The 21,930-nt window shown below is 45.5% G+C and overlaps 1 protein-coding gene across 1 annotated transcript in view; it reads right to left on the bottom strand.

Annotated features, from left to right (window-relative positions):
- diaph3 (diaphanous-related formin 3) overlaps positions 1-21,930 on the bottom strand; it is a 251,367-nt gene that overhangs the window by 87,341 nt on the left and 142,096 nt on the right. Inside the window, exons 18-22 of the mRNA XM_035523093.1 lie at positions 18,217-18,312; positions 17,065-17,159; positions 14,038-14,139; positions 8,410-8,649; positions 5,171-5,300 (exon numbers count right to left, since the gene is read on the bottom strand). Coding sequence (XP_035378986.1) covers positions 5,171-5,300; positions 8,410-8,649; positions 14,038-14,139; positions 17,065-17,159; positions 18,217-18,312 — 663 coding nt within the window. The remainder of the gene's footprint in view (positions 1-5,170; positions 5,301-8,409; positions 8,650-14,037; positions 14,140-17,064; positions 17,160-18,216; positions 18,313-21,930) is intronic.

Here is a 21,930-nt window from a genome sequence, read left to right as displayed (position 1 = left end):
TGAAGGTGAGGGTTTCTTGTTGGGTTTTGGAGGTGTTGGAGGTCTGTGTCAGCTGTTATGACACACAGATATCAAGGAAATCCTCCCTTTCACTGCTGCTCCAAGTATGTGCTGTATTTGTTCTCTACACATCAGTGACAATCTCTTTTGTCTTAGAGGTGTGAAGGACCAGGTTGTTCTGTCTATACCACTTGATCAGACGCACCACCTCCAGGCTGTCTCATCATCTGAAATCAGTACTATTGTGATGTGAAGTACAGAGCTCAAGGACAGACTGACATGTGTGAAACGTGTGAAAGTCAGAGGACTTAGCACACAGGCCTGTGGGGTTCCTGTGCTCAGGATGAAGGTGGAAGAAGAGGTGACGTCCGACGTCCGATGTGGACCCTGCTGTGTTCGGCCCGTGAGGGCGTCCGTGACCCATGAGCCCACAGAAGTACCAAGGCCAAGGTTCTGCAGATTTCCGACCAGTTTGGGGGATGATGGTGTAGATGCAGAGCTGAAGTCCACAAATATTCTCTCTCAACTGTCTTGTTCTCCTAAGAGTGTCAGAGCTGCTTGGAGTGTTGTGACAGCACCTTCTATGGAGTAACTCGGCCCGTAGGTAAACGTGCTGATCCAGATCAGGTTCTGATGCGTGAAAGCACAAACCTATAGACTACAGACGACTACAACTAGCGGGTCAGTATACACCTCTGTAAGGTGGACGGCATACGTTTTCAGTACCAGATTGAGCACTCGATCTGTGTCTGCCGTTTTGCTGGCACTGCCCTTCCTCAGGGTGCCTCTGACCCGGTGGAGCTGGAGGACCCGCGCTGCCCTCCGGCAGGTGGACTGATGAGTAGAGCATCTTGGTGGTGTCAGTGCCTTGCAGCCATTCCACATGCTGCGTGGGTGGTTGTTGTTATTGAAGTGGTCCTCTGTGTGTGCTGGTCATGTCAGTGCTGTGTAGCCTGATGCCTCTCCACAGTTCCTCCACAAGTATCGCTTGTTTGTTTTATCACCTGCTCGGAATCCCGCTTCCCACTCCGCGAGTCCCGTCCTCACCTTGCTGTTCACCCACGGCTTTTGGTGTAGGAAAGACCTTTATTGTCCTTTGGGACAACATATTTTCAGCACAGAAGTTTATGTAAGCTAGGACTGAACCAGGAGATTCATCCAGGTCTGTAGCCTCTGAAGACACTTCCCAGTGTTCACTGTCAAAGCGGTCTTGCAGCACTGAAGTGGTGTCCACTGACCACACTTGTACTGATGGCTGGTTTTGGTCTGCAGATCTGTGTTCTATAAGCTGGGCTCACAGTCAGGGAAATATGATCCGATTGTCCTAGGCGTCCAGATGGAGGAGATTTAATGGTTCCTGGGACCTTTTTATACACTTGGTCAAGGACGGTTTTCTCTCTTGTTGGGAATTTCACGTTTCTTTGTGAAATTTTGGTATGAACAATTTGAGATTTGTGTGGTTGAAATCCCTTGGTAGTTATGCTGCCATGCAAATACACAGTCAGCTGGTTGTTAATGCCATCATGTAGCATTTCCAATGCTAGATTAGCATTAGCTTGTGGAGGAAATGTATACAGTCGTGATTACTATTGTTGTTCCCTCGGGAATCCTTTGTACAATTTGTACAATTTACCTAAGAAAATCCTATAGTGGGTCGGACGCACGTGTGTGTGTGTGTGTGTGTGTGTGTGTGTGTGTGTGTGTGTGTGTGTGTGTGTGTTGAGATCATCTCCATTCACAACAGGATAAATAAAAACAGTATAATTGTTTGCACACACCTACCCGAGGCCGACTGGGCATAAAGAAAACAATGAGACACCTTGGAAAAACACTCACAGCATGGGCTGAGAACTGCCAGTCAGACACACACACACAAACGAGCGCACACATGCACGCACTCATGAACAAGCCGCAGATAAAGTTATAAGAATTACTGCAGACCAGACCTTTCTGAACAAATGCAGCACTAATATTAAGAAATAAGTAATTAATAAAAACAGTTCTACCTCTCTCACACAGCCCAGCCCCCACCCATGACCCCAGCGTACCGTAGAGACAGACAGAATAATGGGTGGAGATAACAGTAATAGAGTAACCCAATCAGACACTGCGAGCAGGCTTCTTCTGGAGCGGTGCGGATGTGTTACCCATAATGCCATCCCGATTTGATGAGGGACAAGAGAGTAGGAGCTATTAATGAAATGTGGAAAAGAGAGAGAACACAGAAAAGCTATTACATTAGAGGAGGAGCGGGGAGGGAGGGGGGGAGGCGCTCAGGGAGGAGTTTGAGAAACAGATAGAAAGAGAATAAGGAAAGAGAGGACTGCTGCTTGTGTGTGAGGAGGAACAAGACATGCCGTGCCTCTGCAGGGCAGAATCACTGGACAGGTGAACATCACTGTAGGAGGAGGGAGGGAAATTAATAGAACAAAAACAAATGAACAAATAAATGAATGAAATTAAAATACATCCATAACCATTAAAACCTTTTGTAAGCAGTCATATGACCGAGATAGTGGTCATATGACGAGTCTGATATAGGTTCACAAACAGAGTGACGAGGGCAGCATTCTCTGACGTCTATATCAGACACTCTGGCTAAGGCCATCAGACAAAGGGCCACGGCTATTGCTGCCTGATTTAGCTGTGCTAAATCTAAAAAAATATATAAACTCATCCGATAAAAACTCAGTCAATATAACATCATCCAATGCTTTAGAAAAATGAACCAAACAGTAAAATTATGGAACTTTATAAGGAACACAAAGTGGAAACTAGACCTTCCGCTGCGTGAACACAGCAGAAACTACATTTCCCATGGGTCCAGCAGAGCACGAGCCCAGCAGAAACTACATTTCCCATGGGCTCAGTGGGTCTCTCCACACCGCATGCTGTGTGTATGTGTGTAGTAATACGGTGACAAGGGGCAGGGCTGTGATTAATTACTATTAAACATCACACCCAGAGACAGCACTTAACAAGCTGGGCCCTAATTAAAAAGAGAAGGACTGCAACGCTAATCAACATGGCCTTTGTACCCCTATACAAGCAATTCCCCATACGCCGAGTCTATAGCCAGCTGATAGCAGAGCTCACAAAGAAAAGGCTGACTAACCAGTACACAGAGAGGAGGCAGAGGGGTGCACGCTGAGCGGCTGTGGTCACGGTCTGTGCATGGCTCCCTTACCTCTCTCCTACGCTACCTCAGGAAGTTTGTTGTAATGTGAAGAGACACCGAGATGGTTCCCTCGCTGCGCCGTACCTCTGCTCCTGGGGTTGCCGGGGGCGATCTGACCTAACAGCAGTCCTGTCAAACCAGCACCCCCGCAAGTCCGCCACCTCGGTCCAACACGCACGCACGAGTATGCATGCGAGCACGCACGCGCGCACACCGCCTGTCACTTCAAATTATCAACACAGCCTTCATCGGCTCAGAGTCAACGAAGGAACGAACAATCTCTCTCATTCATATAGTCGGGCAGTTAAGTGGTTTCCGCTCTCTTGTGCTGGGAGGGCAATTATTAATAAAAGATAAATGTAAATGAACAGGAAGCAACCTAATGATTAAAACAAGCAGAGCAAAGCCGAGAAAAATGTTCAAGAACACAGGAAGAGACGGATAAGAAAAAGAGATAAACAGAGAGAGAGAGAGGGAGGGAGAACGGGTTGGATTCCTAGTCAATATAGTGAGTTTGTTGTGGAACATGAAATGATGAACCCACAAAGGTCAGAGGAGGGCAGAGGGGCAGCTGTGTGGTTGGGCATGTGGTGAGGGCACTCTGCTCAACCTCCCACTGACACCCACCGCAGGCCGGCGGGTGAGAACCCCCGCTAACCAGCATACCGACACGCAGCCCAGAGATGACTGGGAGCTGTTTCTTACAACAGTGTATTGTGTCTCGGGGTTTACTAATGCCCCTGTTTAAAAAAAAAACCAAAAACACAAAGAAGGAAATTTTCAGAAAAGTTTCATGGACTCTTATGCAGTGTGAACTTAGTAATCTAAATAGTGCAAAAGGTAGCAAAACTCTTTCGTAAAGAGAACTATTTCTCAAAACGTCAGTTCTTCTGTCGTTGTTCTGCAGACCATTGGAACAAATGCATGATTGATAAGTGCTCTTCAGAGGATGGAAGCTGAGAGCGAGTGAGAGCGAGAGCGAGAATGCGAGAATGAGCCGTAAACACAAACTGAGAGACACAATTTAAGAAACAAAAATAGACCCCGAGACATTTTACATGTCCAGAAATGGACACATTTGCACACTAAACTCGATACAGTCACCCAGGGCCATGACTGCATTCACCGCCAGTATGAAGCAACATACTGGCCTCTCACTCCCCGTCTAAACACACTACCTGTCACAAACTTGGAAATGTCAGAAAATTCAAGCTACATGTCGAATCTCCTGCAGTTGCTATAGACACACATCTGATATGCACTCACTTACTTTCTCACATGTTGAATGTCCCAACGCAGCCCAGTATGTGCTCACCTTATGGGTGGTGGGTGGGTGTGTGTGTGGGTGGGTGGGTGTGGATGTGTGTGTGTGTGTGTGGGTGGGTGGGTGTGGGTGTGTGTGTGTGAATGCGCACATGTGAGAACCTGTTCATGGTGAGTGAAGGAATTTCAGCTGGTGCAGGACATTACATCACAAAGGAAGGCAAACTATACTGGGATCAGCAGGAGCAGAGGAAGCATCAAGCTCACAGACCACACCAACGCACCGACACACTGTACTGGGATAAGCAAGAGTAGAGGAGGCACGAAGCTCGCACACCACACCAGCGCACCAACACACTGTACTGGGATCAGCAGGAGTAGAGGAAGCACCAAGCTCACAGACCACACCAGTGCACCGACACACTGTACTGGGATCAGCAGTAGAGGAGGCACTAAGCTTGCACATCACACCAGCACACAGACACACTGTTCTGGGATCAGCAGGAGCAGATGGTAGAAGAAACAAACACACCACACAAGTCTTCAGACAGTGCAATGCCATATGTCTTACTGCCACACACGTGTCTTAATAGCAGAGTAATTTCAGCGTTATTTAAAACTACTTCTGATGTGGGCTGTTGAATAACGCACTTTTAATACCAAGTTGGTATCTTTCTTTGAAATACTGTTATGCTGGAATTTTGTTCATGCGTGCATGCGTACACATACCTCGACTGGCTCTGTCCACATGCTGCAGGTCATCTGTAAATTTTAACACGTCGGGGTATTTCTCCTCGCAAACCTCAGCCAGGAAGTGCAGCAGGGTTGACTTCTGATCAACAGACTTAGTGTCTCTCAGCTGACAGGAAGCGACACACACACACACACACACACACACACACACACACACACACACACACACACACACACACACGCACACGCACACGCACACGCACACACAGAAGAACGCTGTGAGACTTCCTCAAAACAAGACCCTATAAGCATAAAAAAAACGCAGATCGTCGGATGAGTTACAATCTGTGCTGTGACATCACACGGAGTCGTCCACCTGAGCTGGGAGGCAGAGAGACAGATCTCCCAGAAGCCCCCTCTGACAGTGCACATCTCAACACAACTCTTGCGTGAATGTTCACCCACTGCTGGGTTGCTAGAGGAAGCCACTTCTCTGGAAGGTCCTGGCACAGAGGCAACCGTTATTTGTGCTCAGAAAGGAGAGAGAGGTGTATTTACACAGGTGGTGCTTATGTATACATCCCAGTATGGGCAGTGATCAAAACAGTCTGCATTAACATTGTGCAGGACACGCAAGTCTCCACAAATGACAAGACAAATGTCTCGCAGCAGTGGAAGCAGTCGTCCGCTGTTAATGTGTCTTCTGTGCTCAAAACAGAGTAAATATTTATACTTTAGTACAGGCTCCGAACTCCAGAGACGGAGGAACAAAGAAGGAGGGGCTGAGAGAGAAAGGAAAGGAAAAACAGAAAAAGAGCGAGTGAACTGCATCTTGAAAGAAGCCATTGGCGGCAGTCTTCTTTTGTCCCTGACAAGTTAATTTGATAGCACGCTCTGAAACTGCGGCCAGATTGGAAAAGCAAGATGTTTTCATTGTCAATTATGATTACTGTTCAGCAGTACGGATACAGGCCTTTGTAAAGGCCGAGCCGCCTCTGCGAGGCGAGGAGGAAAAACAGAACGCAAAGAGCATTTGATTAGGAAGGATAGGGCCGACGCTATTAGACTCTGTGGGGCAGTGTGCTCGTCTGATCCTGACAGACTGATCACCTGGTGAGACTCCTCATATTGTCAAAACCATGGGGGGGGAGGGGGAGAAAGAGATAAAGAGAGAGAGGTAGAGAGGGGAGAGAGAGAGAGGGAGAAAGAAAATGAAAGCGGGTTTGAGTGTAGGAGGGAGGGCGAAAGGGAGGGAGAGAAGGAGGGGAGAGAGACAAAGAGGGAGAGAATGAATGACAGAGAGTCAAAGAGAATAAATGAAAATTAACTTTGTATTTCTTCCTCTCCTGATTGGATTTTCTTTGGAGTGGGTGTGCACTGATGGCAGCTTTTATACTTGAACAAACACGCAGGGTGCAATCTTTTCTGCTGGTGAGGAAATGTGGGAGCAGGAGAGTGGGCCGTGTGACAGGAAACGAGGCTGTGTTAGTCCAACACAGGACCCGGTGGGGAAGGCCGGGTGTTACTTAGAGGGGAAAAAACAAATGAATTCTCTTTATGAAGAGAGTGCACAAATAGAAAACGACAAATCCCATCATTACAATTCATTCAGACTAAGTGCATTTCCCCTTCTAAACAATGTGAAAACAGCACATCATAAGCCAGCTGCCTGTGGAAGTCGTGCTGATTGGTTAAAGGGAGCCTCGCTCGGCCTGTTTGCCCCTCTGAGGGCGTGCTTGGCCTCGGGCTGGTCTAGGGGACGGCTGTGCCTTCGTGACCTTGTGGGCCTTCTACAACAGAGGGCTTTTTAAAATTAGAGCAAGAAACACAAACACCTCAGAGAGAGCATGTCAAGGAGAGCACTTAATGTTTCCTTCAGAGAACGAGATCACAGGGAAAGGCAGCACAGCACAGGCCAGCGAGCAAATCAAGTGCCCACTTTGAAGATCAGACAGACACCAGACGAGATACACGTATGACAGGATATACACATACGCACAGACAGACACGCACACACATCACTGAGGAGAACTATACAGAAACACTGGCGAGAAAGACAGAGACACCACAACACTACAGCTAAATGGCTGAGCGATACATAACATGGACTGGGAGACTCTGGTCAGTCGAGTCTTTACCAAAGTGTGTGTGTGTCTGTCTCTGTCTCTGTCTCTCTCTCTCTCTCTGTCCCTCTGAGCACTACCAGTATGATGCAGGCATAACCTCCGGCAGCTCAGACGCCTCGCTGCTAATAAAGTCCAGAAGGAGGGCATGTTTGTCTGGGTGCAGCTCCTTTGTTGGCTGCTATAGGGGACTTGATGAGCAGAAAGGCATTTCATTATCAGTTAAAGAGAAGCCTGGCCTAGCTACTCAACCCTAATGCTATAATGGCCCTTTTAGAAAAGAACCAAGACAGGCCAAAACAGGAGCAGGGGGAGAGAGAGAGAGTGAGAGAGAGAAACTGCAGAATGAGCAGTGGGTTGCCATGAATACCTAGACAATCCAGCTCGTTTGGAGTGGTAATTAAATTCACATTTTGTTTTTTGCATCTTCCCAACACCCCCCCGCCCAAAAAGGTCTAACACCAGCAACACCTGCCTAAAAAGCTTTCACAGGTTAACATCTCCACCACGTTTCACACCGCTGACTGGAGGTTACACACAGGGACAATACGCCTGAAAGAGTACTGAGAACAAAACCATCTCGCTCCCTCACCTCCTGACTCACTCACTCACCTTTTTTCCTCACCTCTTCCTTCCTCCTAACGTTTATACGAACCTTAATGGCCGGAGGGGAAGGGAACGTTGCAGTCTAGAGTGCCGCAGAGCAAACACATGCCCACGCGTTCACAAAAACTCATCAGAATTACATAATCTCCCGCAGCCTTGTGTCCTGGATCATGTGGAAAAGTCTGTTTTGGGCTCTGCGGGTGTGACAGAGACCTGCAGACACAGCAGGTGTGCCCTCTCGTGCCTGACGGGGTAACTCAAATGAAGTCCCGCCCTGCCAGTGCCGGTCCCCCCGGATACAGGGCACGGCCGAAAGTGGGTGGAAGTGGCGAGGTAGGTGTCCGAGCAGGACGTGGTGTGAAGGGTAAAGAGTAGGGCAGGTTACCACCCAGCAGTCTCCAGCCTTGCAAGAGCTGTACGCCATGGCCCAGGCCTTGAAGAACATGCCTCCATCTCACACTTCACTCCGAGAGACATCAGAGGAGACGCTCACAATGGCCATGTGGTACACGTGCGCGCGCACACACACACACACACCCAACCCACCTTGCAGAGGGAGCTGAGGTCAAAGCCGTAGGACTGGGCGTTGCGGGAGCCTGCGTTCATGTAGTTGCCAATGAGGAGAACGATCTCCAGGAGCCTGCTGAAGGCCTTGCTCCTCATCACCTCCTCACAGGCCGCCTTCACCCCCAGCATTTCAAGACGCAGATGGCTTGCCTGCTCCTCAAACTGCAGCCTGAACAGGATGGAGTTTAACCGGGGCCGGAGTCTCTTCACACCACTCATCTGCAGCATGGGGCAGGAGAAGAAGAGGGGGAGGCAGAGGGGGAGGAAGAGGAGGGGGGGAGAGCGGGGGAGAGTGTAAGGGGTGAAATTGGGGGCAAATGCAGAGGCAGGAAGATAAATAAGAAGAATGAACACATGGTCAGTATCAGCTAAAGATCAGGCTGCATTACACCCAGCACAGAACAGGCAGAGATAGAATATATAAGCTATACAGTAACATGACAGAGAGCCTGTCCCCAGCTATGTTTGAGTACAGCAGTGTGGAGAGATGTAGCATCACACACCATACCCCACCGATAAACCCAAACTAAAAACATAATATAGACAGAGAGCTGGACAGAGAGAGAGAGAGAGAGAGAGAGAGAGAGAGAGAAAGAGAGAACCCCAACCGAACTTCTTTATTCAACCTCTGCGTTGAGAAATTCCACTTTCCGTCTCCCTCCTGACTGTTTGAAATTACTTTCAGACTTTTGCAATTTGCCGACTGCTTTTTGGTCTGGCATTTTAAAAGCTATTTATGTAAGGGAAGGCCGAGGGTTTTGTGTTGCTAGGCAATAGTAGCGGATGTTGGCAATGATGTGATCTGCGCTCCTTCTGCCGAAGTTAATTGGTGCGTGAGCGTGTGTTTGGAGGGTTAGGCTGGGTTGGGGATGGGATGGGGGGTACCTAGGGGGCACTCACAATAGGTGGCGTCAAATTACAGCCGTTACGCAGTTAAGGCAAATTGGGAAATATTGCGTTGTAAAGACATGGGCTGTGGAGGGGTGGCAGTTCCGCCGGATCGGCCCAAGGCCACTGGGAGGGAGAGGGGCACGTTCTCAGAGGGCACAATTATATGATGTGAGCGCAATATGTGCGCCTGAGAGATATACAGACCAATGACAGCCCTTCCAAGAGCAGGTGATATATTATGGGTTTATTGGAGATCCCTCAGCTTACTATATCTCGCTTGCGTGTGTGCGTATGGTAAGGAGTCAGGGCCTAATTCTTTACAATGAAAATAGATTGGCAATAGTGCATCCAGCTTGTAGATAAGTAACTCAATAAAGAAGAATGATTAATATGTCTAGAGCTTCCCCCCAGTCAGATATTATTGTCTTCTGTGTTTCTGAACCACAACAAGTAAACACAAAGCACACAACACAAAACCCACATACCCACACCCCCACCCCTCTAATGAAATCGTCTATTCCAGATTCTGGGGAGTTGATCCTGCTGCTCAGCCTAGTTAAGACAAGACCAAAACAAAAGTAATAATAAAATAAATGTACAGGTTTTAAAAAAGCCAAATTCCAGTGCACACATACACACCCACAGACACACACACAAAGACAAGAGAGCACAGAACAAAACATAGTTTATGGAGACAGATAAGCGTCGAAAACTCTGCAAGAAATGAACCCAGTGCAACCGCAGGAAGAGCAGAGATAAATGTCTAATTTATGTGTGGAAACATTGCTACAAACATCCTCTCTGTGTCAGACAGCATCTAATCTGCACTGAAACAGACTCCAATCCAAATGACTTGCAACCATAAACGTTTGAGGAGGATTAGCACCCAAAAAAGGAGCTACACGGAAGAGTATATGAGAGTGCCTTCAGTGTGTAAGCTGATACATGAGCTCAACAAAAGGCCGGCATAGTGTGTCTGTGCTGCTATACGCAATTATTGACAGAGAACATCAACTATTAATCAAATGTGGGTACAAAAAACATCTCCTGGTCAAGCGAAATATTAAATGAACTTGGCACACTATTAAAAACATCCCAACTACTGAAATAAGACATTTGTCACTGTAGAGGTCACTGTTCTTATGCCCCCCCAATTAAAACCATTCCATTCGTCCCTGTTGCAGATTTGCACAGGGAATTTGCTAAAACCTAAAAACCCAATACCCCAAAGGTCTACAAGGAACAAAAAAAAAAAGGAGTGACATTTGCATAAGCATGTCAAAACTGAAATTCCGCTGCAACTGCGAGGAGGCGAGGAGCTGCGAGGAGCCTGTCACCTGGGAGGCCCTGTGGGGTCCACGCAACAGAGCAGGGCCTCATCATACAGCCAAATCATCATTTCACACAGCACCACACGGCACTCAGAGCGCCTCGGCAGACCCTGGGCACTCTCTAGTGTAGAAAGTTGGTTAGAAGACTCGTTAAAGAGAAGAGCCTTAAAGAGTAGTTTCTCTCTCTCTCACACACACACACACACACACACACACACACACACACACACACTTCTGCTTCATATCTTGTGTCTATTGTATGGCTTCCTTTTTTTTCTGTTGTTGTTTTGTGTGTGTGTGTGTGTGTGTGTGTGTGTCCACGATTCAAATGGTCTTCGCTGTTCACCTGCGAACACAGAACACACACCTTGTATAACCAGACCTGATTACTGGTTGCTAGGGCAACAGAAGCATGCTCTCCGCCTGGCTCCCTCTCACAGCAGGTTCAGTGTGTCAGTGGCCAGGGTTGCATGGACTTTTTCTATGTGACGAGAAATGACAGATCACATCTCCGCTTGGCGTCTCACAATAGAAGTGCACGTGAACTCTGTGGTTAGATGTTTTACATGAGATATTACAACTGAAATGTAAAAATAAATGTAAAGGGGGGGGGCTCTTGCTATCATCTTTGGATCAGCACGCAGCCATCTGTACCGTAAGCACAGACGTAGTGTGCCCTCCACCACTCTGCCCTCGCCATGTGTGCTCCTTTGGCACCAAACTACAGTCAAAATTCTATTTAGCTACAATATCAAATAACATTTGTTGACACCAAGCATGAAATTCTAAATAATCAATTAATTGGAATTTAATGTTGAATCTGCTAAATGTAAGTTAAACAAAATAATTTCCTTGAAAAAAATTACACAAAATGAATAAAATATATAGATACCTCTAACATATATTTATGTTCAGTGAAGTTTTGCTACTAGTTGCAGGCCAGAACAGCTATTAACACAGTTATTAGAGCTTCATTATGTTTATCATCACTCCTAAGCCTGCTACAAACCAACCAACCAACAACACACACACACACACACACACACACACACACACACACACACACACACACACACACTTTGCTATAGGTCCAGTATCACTAGCATCTACCATACAGCAGAATGCAGGTAACACTGTACTCCAGACACTAGCACACAGAGAATTAGTTTTTTCAGATACCAGTGCTATAATCATTTTAAAACAAATGCCGGTGACTAAACAGTGCCTAAACCTTTCATTTGTTTTTTAAAAAGAGGAATGCTGATTTTTTAATAAGGCAAATTTGAACAATACATATACAACTGTCTCCCCATTGTCTGGGCCAGGGACGGCCACTCTGCCCACAGAGGTGTTTGGCATCAACATCCATCAAACATGGTTCTGCTTTAAAGTGTGTCCCATGTCTCATCAGACGCATCAGTAAATTTGACATGACATCAAAATGAGCACCGAAATCTGTGTGGCGATTCAGTCCAGCAAACAGAGCATGTGGGAACAAGTGCCATATTGGTACCAAATTTTAGTACACATCCCTACAGATAACACTGTAATCCAGACACTAGCATGGAGGTAACACTGTAATCCAGACACTAGCCAACAGGAAACACTATGTGCTGAATGAATGAATGAATAAATGAATGAATGAATAATTAATGGATTTGTTATAGCTGAACTGCTGACAATGAAAATAAAAACAGTGACAATTAGCACAGTGTTTTACAAGATAAAAAAATAATGAGTCCTCAGTTAAAAGCCATTCTAATTATATTAAATTACATGTTCTATTTAAACAGCAAATATATTTATACACACACACAATCTGTTCACAAATAAATTGCTTTTAATTTGCCAGCTTTTTAAATTCAAATGGAACTATATTTGTCATTGTTTAATCATATGCTTAATGTACTCATCAAGTGTGATTTTAATTTTAAAGAACTTGTTCTTATTCAAAGTTCACTAGCTCCGCCCTTAGTAGTCCAGACACAGACCTGACCTTCTATTTATAATGGGAACTCAATGGTTTTGGTCAGCATCTTTGTAGTTTGGCATCTGACCACAGATGTAATGTGGCACTGATCCCAGCAGCTTCCCAATAGTGGTACTCCGTGTTCCGCTGTGTATAGAGGGAAAGTGGTGAGACTGCGGGGGGGGGGGGGGTTGTGTGAGCGCATGCAAGACAGGGAAAATGACCTGATGTTATCACATCAGATATTCATTACATGCTTACAACCTGCCTCGCCAAAGAGAGAGCTATACCTGTGTCTATTAAAATATTAACCAAAGCAACACTTTCAGCAAAACATTGCATTCACAGAAATACACACACACACACAAAACTCTGTAGATCATTGTCCCTCTTCATTACATCACTACACTTCCCAAGGTCCCCTTCACTCCCCACAAATACATACGCAGTACTTTCCAGCTGAGCAAACTTCATACACATATGCAAACATGCAAAGACAAGTGCACACACACTTAAGTACAGGCCGTAATTACTCGTTGATGGACCAGTGTAGTGAACTGCTAAAAATGGCAAAGCTCCTGATACATGACTGAGCAGCAAAGGAATCTGATTGGCAATCTGTCTTTATGTCAGAGGAGTGCAAGGTTAGACTAGAGACAAATCGGTAGAGAGAGAGAGAGAGAACGAGCCTACTTCACTGTGGTTAACCAGTAACTCTTACCCCCAAGTTACACAATAAGGGGTAGGTGGGTGTGTGTTTTTAAACTTGCATTACTACACCTGTAATACCATTTGACAAGCCAGGCTGTGGAGTCAACCCATTTGCTCACATTTTAGAGTGTGCGAGCATGAGGTAATTAGAAAATGTAAGGTGCATGTCCCACAAGTCTTTCCACTGCACATTATGCCCTTTGGAGCTGTAGCATAAGGAGAGTGAAAAACTCAACAGGACCCAACAGAGACACAGGGGGCACTCATCCAGCTCGCATTTACACCTGCTAACGCGCATGGGAAATTCTCCAGGAAAGCCTCACACTATATATTTGAACATAAAAGCTTTAAGTACCACACACACTTCATGCCCCCCTTCACACACAAAGTACCTTGCTCAAGAGAGGCTGGTCTTCTAAACGGACATTTACCAAAGCAGAAACTGACTGGTTATAAAGTGGCATGAACACGGGAGGAGTACATTAGGTGGGATCGTTAAAGAACAGAAGACGTGCTGTAGAATCACGCATCCCATAATGCTATATTCACTCTGCTGGCCTGCACAAACGAAAGTGGTATTGCGTTCAGGGCATATCAGACAAACCACGTTTAAACTGTCTGATTTGAAGCGAATTTGAGGAAAGGGTTAGGGTTCCAGTCTCTGAGATTGTGAGTGAGTGTAATGATCTCTGGGTGTGTACTTACCACAACTCCGAACTGCTCAGGTTCACAAAGGCTGGCGTACTCGTTCTTGTACTTGGCCAGTTCGTTCAGCTGTTTCTGATCTGGAAGGTGCTTCACCAGACTCTGAGAGAGAGAGAGAGAGAGAGAGAGAGAGAGAGAGAGAGAGAGAGAGAGAGAGTGTGTGTGAGAGTGAGAGAGAGACCGAGACAGAGAGCATATCACCTAAAAAACATGATACACTGTTTATTAAACTTTCTAGATAAAATGTGAAAACATGGGCTACACCGTATGCCTCCATCAGTTTCTAGTAGGAGTGAAAATATATCAATATGTGTTTTTTAAAACTTTTAGCACAGTCTATAGAGGCTTCTATTACAATGCATGGCATAGCCAAACAAACCAATTAAGCAAGTCTTAAGAGACTTCACTCTTAACAGTACGCATACTGGCCAGCGCTGTAAAACCTCAAAAAACTAAAAGGTTTTACAAGTGGACGTGAAGTCCAGATGGCAAAGCAGCAGCCAGCTGAAATTAAGTGACACGTGATGGTGGTCAGCTGAAAGACAAAGCACTGGGTATTGATGGACGCTCGGGATGGTCTTCATATCACCATGCATCATGAAATCACAAATGGACAACAAAAAAACACAGACACAAAAGAAGAAACCTAAGCATTTGTCTTTGGTAACTAGTGCCATCTATAGGCTCTGTGTGGAAGGTCAATCACATTAAACTACAACAATGATAAATACACAGGTCAACAAAAAATAAAGTTTAAATAAATATATAAATATTGATACACTGGTATAAAGTATCAATGCAACATTGTGGAAAAGCAGAATCAAAATTCAACGATGTTTCAGTACATTTCTAATCTGCAGTAGAAGACTAGAGTGTGTCATTATCATTACACTGTTTTGTGCTGGCATGGGACTGTGCTTTGAGTTCACCATCAGCGTCTACCGTTACGACGGGACCTGGCGTTCTTCTACCCCTTACAACGGGACCTGGTGGTGTTTTCCCCTTACGACGGGACCTGGCGTTCTTCTACCCCTTACAACGGGACCTGGTGGTGTTTTACACTTACGACGGGACCTGCCGTTCTTCTACCTCTTACAACGAGACCTGGTGGTGTTTTACCCTTACGACGGGACCTGGCGTTCTTCTACCCCTTCCAATGTGCCCTGGTGGTGTTTTCCCCTTACAACGGCACCTGGCGTTCTTCTACCCCTTCCAATGTGCCCTGGTGGTGTTTTCCCCTTACGACGGGACCTGGCGTTCTTCTACCTCTTACAACGGGACCTGGTGGTGTTTTACCCTTACGACGGGACCTGGCGTTCTTCTACCTCTTACAACGAGACCTGGTGGTGTTTTACCCTTACGACGGGACCTGGCGTTCTTCTACCCCTTCCAATGTGCCCTGGTGGTGTTTTCCCCTTCCAACGGCACCTGGCGTTCTTCTACCCCTTCCAACGGCACCTGGCGTTCTTCTACCCCTTCCAATGTGCCCTGGTGGTGTTTTACCCTTCCAACGGCACTTGGCGTTCTTCTACCCCTTCCAACGGCACCTGGCGTTCTTCTACCCCTTCCAACGGGACCAATGTGACCTATGCCAATGTGATAGCAACGCTGACCTGGACTCAACACAACCATCACGACTGAAGGTGGGGCAGACTCACCACTAAGGCAGTACTGAAGAGGGACGTGACAGCTGACAGCCAATCAAAGCCATTAAAACATTTTTTAAAAAACATAAACAGGCCCTCCTGGCCTTGATGCGAAGAGGCGGTGCCAACAAAAACAAAGGCCTGGAAAAGGTCCCTGGCGATGTTCGACGCGGTGTGTAAACTCTACACTCGTGCATTCGGCCAAGTAATTCCTCCCATTCCCCTTCATTCACCCTCCAATGTGTTCATTAAAGGACAGATATATGGTTCATCATTGTGCAGTCCACTCTCATTTAGAGAGAATAATCCCCTCCGAATCTCATATATCAACATGCCCACAATTATCTGTCATCTCATGCAGAGGAAATCCATAACGCCCAGCTACTAATGTTGATAGCTGCAATATAAATTCACTTTTAATAACCAGCCTATCGACGGGGGTTCAACGCAGGCCTGTTTGTTTAATTTGCAGAAGGCAGGCTACGAGAGGTCCAACTTCTCTGGAGTTCTCACTCCTAATATTTACAGAGCTGCCTATTCAAACCAGCTCAACCAGTTTGCTGAGAAAAACCCTCTGGTTCTGAAAGGGCAGAACCCAGTTTACATATCACAACCCCCTGACATATCAAACAAGTCAAATCAAAAGTGTGAATTGGGGTTCGATCGTTATAGATGTCACCTTTACGCTCGGTGCTGCAGAGGTGGTGAGAGGAATATTTGCTCTCATGCCCATTGAAAAGTGTAGGGAAAGAGAGCTAAAAAAGGCGACAGGTGCTTGAAAACGTCCTCGAATACTAACGAGCTCGTGACCTAAAGCCCATGAGCGTGAGGTTGGATGTGGTCTGGATGTGTGAAGCACAAAGAAGAAAAAGAAAGATACATGAGCCTTTAATACATCTCATTAGGCACATTCCTCTGTGAGGCAGCACAGCTGAGGTGATTGAACGCAGAAGAATGGAAACTCCGCCGGGACATGAAGCACAGTTCAACCTGCACGGCCCAGGAAAGGATTCCTGAACATTCCCGCAACCCACGTGGCCTGTCTGTGCTCTTCCTCTCTGTCGTTTCAGAGAGATAAAGGAAACGAGGAAGACATGGTTTGGTGTCGAGTGAAAATCGTACAGTCAGGTTAGGAGCAGGGAGTTTTGTGTGGGGGGGGGGGTTAAGAGGAAGGTCAGAAAGTCCTACTCCATCTGGTCAACACAGCTGGTGCTACAGAGTCCCTCAAACCAGACAGAACAAAGCCAACTCATATATCATTGACTGTTTGTTTAAATATCTTTGCTAAGCAACCAAAACTCAAAATACTCAGTGGTAGGGGATGGTTTGGGATAGAAGCATGCTTTAAAACCAAGATAGCGGAGTTACAAGATGTTGTTACCTGAATCATGGATTCTGTTAGCTGCTCCTCATCGACCTCCACAATTATTCTCCTGATTTCTTCATAAGGCATGCGGAACGAACCCAGGAATATGGCTGAGAGAGAGAGAGAGAGAGAGAGAGCAGGCGAGCGAGAGCTTTTATGCACCTGGAACATCCTGGTTGTATATCCCAAAGGCTCGTAGCCTACACGCCCCCAGTTTAAAGTAACCCCATCCTCCTCCACCCCGTCTTCCATTATCTGCTTAATTTATCATGTCAGCTTTGGCTGATTACTTCCATTTTGCTTTAATGTAAGAACGAAAGGTCACAAAGCTGCCAACTTAAACCTAATGAACAGGAAAAAAAAAATCAGTGAACTCTCCGTGTCTCTCTCACACACACACACACACATGGCAGCCATTCAGTTCTAACCCTCTGATGGTACAGCAGGGGCTGTGAACGCGGCGGTGTGTGTACAGGTTATGCGCGCAGTAGCACGGTGGTGTGTCGTGACCCTCCACCACTCTACACATCCTCCAGAACCAGTAAGACCCATCCCTCCTACCGGAGCAGACTGTGCATCTCCAACAAATCCCTGGCAAATTCATTACAAGCTTGACTTTAAGAACAAGTGGAATTTTAATAGTGTGGAACATAGTCCCAGAATAAATCTTTGTCTTTCCGTGACTCTCACGCATACGTGGTGCACAGAAGCCCCGCCCCTGGCTCCCTCACTCCACTCGGTTCTGGATCTACTTCTTTGATGAGACAGAAGAAAGGAAGCAAGAGCCAGAAGACTGCACAGCACGTGAGAGAGACGTGAAAGAGGAGAGACGTGAAAGAGCAGGACTGCAGGACCGACAGGATGGGAGAGACAGGCCAACTATAAACAAGCAGAGTACAGACAGGTGAGGTACTGATGTGGGGTAATAATCTGAGGTACTGACAGGTAGGATAATGGCAGTTGACACATGCAGGTGCCTACACCTGGTTTTAATCTCACAGAAGGCCTGAATGTCAGGCTGTTGATTTCAACATGTAAACGTATGTCATGTGAGCAGCTGTAAAAGGACGGCAGCTAGTATGTGACAGTGTGAGAAAACGTTCAGCATGAGAGCGCTACGGCTGGGGCTGCCATTGAGCGGCAGTGGGCACACACTGGCGTACTCACACAGGTTCTGCGCCATCTTCTGGTCCAGAAGTTTCAGCTCTTTGATTCTCTTCTTGACTGATCGCTTCTCATCTAGCTCCTGTTCCTCTTGCCGACCTGCACAGACAGATCCACAAACCGGCACACGCTTTAGTAAATGGTGTACACACACACAAAACATGCACAGCAAACATATATGTCCAAGATGGCAGAGATACAAAATCAACTCTTTCTAGATCAAAACAAGGGGCAAACTTGGTAAGCCAACAGTGCAAGAGAGATTTCAAGGTGGTTAATGCAGACAAATGACATATTTAAACTGAAATCCATTAAATCTCAGCCACGGGGTTACCTGTACTACCAGTGGCAATTGGAGGGGCGGGGGGGGAACAAACTTACAGCTTAACTCAACTCCTCCAGAAACACACTAAACATTATGAATAATTGAACAGAACAGCCACGTAGGAACTGTGGTCTTCTTAATGAAGACTCATGGGGTGACTGATGTGTTGACCTCCCTGGGTCAGATGATGACATCCTGTAAACATATGTGCCCAGGGACTGGAACTTAGCATGCTGGGAGAGTGTGTGTATGTGTGTGTGTGTGTGCGCGTGCGCTATGACATTTGGTTTGTGTGTATGTGGGAAGACGGAGAGTGCGTGTATTCTCCATGGTCACAGGGGGGCCATAAGGGGATTGGTAACTGGCGAGACAGCTATGGAGAATGAGATTAGAGAGAAAATGAGTTGAATGAGGTAAGCGCTCACACAAACACTGGCACAGGGGATGCACACACAGGTTTGTACTGACACACACACACACACACACACACACACACACACACACACAGGAAAAGCTGTTAAATATGAATATGAATACTGGAGAAGCTGTTAAAAATGAGGCTTTGTGCTCAAGTCTGGGTCACGTCTCAGGTGCTCCTCCAAATCTCCGCCCTCTTCACTGGGGAGGGTGTCATTTTGTTGTCAATGTCTCTGTTAATCAAAAAATAAACTGTGACACAGGACTGATCTGCAGGGGCTGGTGTCCCTCATTAACACATCTTATTGTAACCAGAACTAAGCTGTTTTCTTCCCAGTACTAACAGTGCTGGTGGTGACAGTCAATTACTGGCATTCCTGAATCAATACAAGCTTTAATTCATCAGGCAGTGAGATGACAGGGCCAATCAGAGATTAGGCTCTAATTGCTAGAGTGTTTTGTAGAAATACTAGGACCTACTGCCACTCACACACCACCATGATACCACAAAGCTAAGTTAGCCAACTTCACCCATCCAGCGCTGGACATATGGGATTAGGGTGACATAAAAGGAGCAGTTCGAAAAAGGAAAGAAACCCATGACACCTTGGCAGAGTTAATAGGATCAAGGTTCATGACTCATTTTTGTCTAGGAGAGTCTGAAAGGAAAATTGCAAATATAGTCTGAAATCTGTTTTCATGTCAATAAAATGTCCCATGTTCAAAGTCTGAGTCACATGATCAGGTCATCTGTATTATGACACCATGTCATGTGGAAGACATACAAGACACACACACACACACACACACAATATGCAGTGCATCACACGAATTCTTAGGCCAAATGCATTAATTCTTAGGCCAAATGCATTAATTCTTAGGCCAAATGCATTAATTCTTAGGCCAAAAAATTAAAAAGCGGACAGGCGAAAGGGTCTGGAACTCAGACGGCAGGAGGCACAGAAGCACACACGGCCTACCGACACTGAGCCTGACACAAAGAAAAAGACAGACAGACATGAAAGATCAAACACTGAGTGGAAGAGCGATGGAAGGGGGGGAAAAGGTCATTTTAGCAGAACTTTAATTATTAAAAGCATCAGATTAAAAGAACAAAACGTTGGTCCCAGGAGGCGGGTGTGTAATTGTCTTGTGCGATAATTATCCTGCCTGGCAACAAGCCGGCCTGTGAGCGAGGGATGAAGCACAGGGTTAATCTACAAGAAAAAAAAAAGATCTAATCTCACTAGCACAAAAACATAATTAAGTATAAAACACAAGGTTAATCTGCAGCGAAAGGGCTAATCTCACTAGCACACAAAGACAATTAAGGATAAATTACAGGGTTAATCTACAGCAAAAAGAGCTAATCTCACTAACACACAAACACAATTAAGGTTAAAACACAGGGTTAATTTACAAGAAAAGAGCTAATCTCACTAACACACGAACACAATTAAGGATAAAACACAGGGTTTATTTACAAGAAAAGAGCGAGTCTCACTAGCACCCGAACACAGATAAACTCATTCACACTCCCACCCCGCCTCCTGCCCACTAGAGGACTAGATCGTGCTTCAGTTGGACCTGTCTCCTCCTAGAAAGACGAAGACAGCACTGGGGAGGGCAGCGTAAGCACGCTCGGCTCCTGGCAGCAGTTACTGAAGCTGTCCAGAAGTCCCCAGTAAAACGCTTGTTTGGTGCAGACGGTAATGTCATCAAGTTAACATCAACGAAGCAAAGGGCTTAACGTTAAGGGGTAGAGGTCACTAACCACAAACGACTGAAATAGCATAGCAGTCCCCCCCCCCCCCCCCCCACACACACACACACTTACTGGAGGGAGACAAGTCTTCTGATCAGTTCAGTGAGAAGTTGGAGAGAGCAGAGGGAGAAGAGAGAGCACAAGCAGAGAGTGGAAAACTAGAAGAGAAGGAAACGTCAACAAAACAAAACCTGTGAGAAAGAATAAGAAAACAATTACAAGCTTTTTTGTTGTTGTCTGTTATTAAATGTTAAGTATTCTAAAAATGAGGATTAGCAAGAATTGATTTACGGATGTTCAGTAAGAATCAATCCTCGGAAAAGAAAGTCTAACAGTCTAATTGCAGTCGCTTAGCATGATGGCAGGAAATCTTTCTCTTATTCTCAGTCTAACAGCAGCGAGCAGGATGGTTCATGCTGTACACAGAAGCGTTTAACGACAGGTTTCCACACGGACAAACACGTCTTTTACTCGCCGCGCTACGCAGGGGAGTCTGCTGGGGGAGAAACGATACGTGCAATACAAATGTTTAAAAAAGTAAGAATCGACTTCACATTGTACATCGTTACTGGCTCAGTTCTGGCCCACGCAGCAGGTCGTAACGTACACCGTCAGCGAACACTACCTGCACGGTCACCAAACACACACCCAAACATTTTCCGACTTATTAGAACTCGAATGGTCATTTTGTTTTTAGGCATATAATAATTATATCTATCTATCTATCTATCTATCTATCTATCTATATATATATATATATATATATATATATATATATATATATATATATATATATATATATATAGAGAGAGAGAGAGAGAGAGAGATAGAGATAGATAGATATATAGATAGATATAATAAAAATAAAAAATTATTATTTATATATATATATATATATATATAAATATAAATAAAAATAAAAAATTATTATTTATATATATATATATATATATATATATATATATATATATATATATATATATATAGTTCTTAGGTATAAATATATATTTATATGCACCAGTAACACTGATCAACAATGATTTGGCTTCCTGCAAACACAATACTTATTTATTTCACAACTTTGCATGCTGAATCCAAATGTGTTTCCTAAATTTTCTCCATCACCCATAGTTTTTGGTTCCAGTACACTCGTATGTCATTATGTATAGTACAGGAAAGTGGATCCCCCTGAGTGTACAGACTACTGCTG

This window comes from Electrophorus electricus, chromosome 26, assembly GCF_013358815.1.
Source record: "Electrophorus electricus isolate fEleEle1 chromosome 26, fEleEle1.pri, whole genome shotgun sequence".
NCBI lineage: Eukaryota > Metazoa > Chordata > Actinopteri > Gymnotiformes > Gymnotidae > Electrophorus > Electrophorus electricus.
Note: the sequence above shows the minus strand (reverse complement) of the source record. Positions and strands in the feature narration are given on the sequence as shown.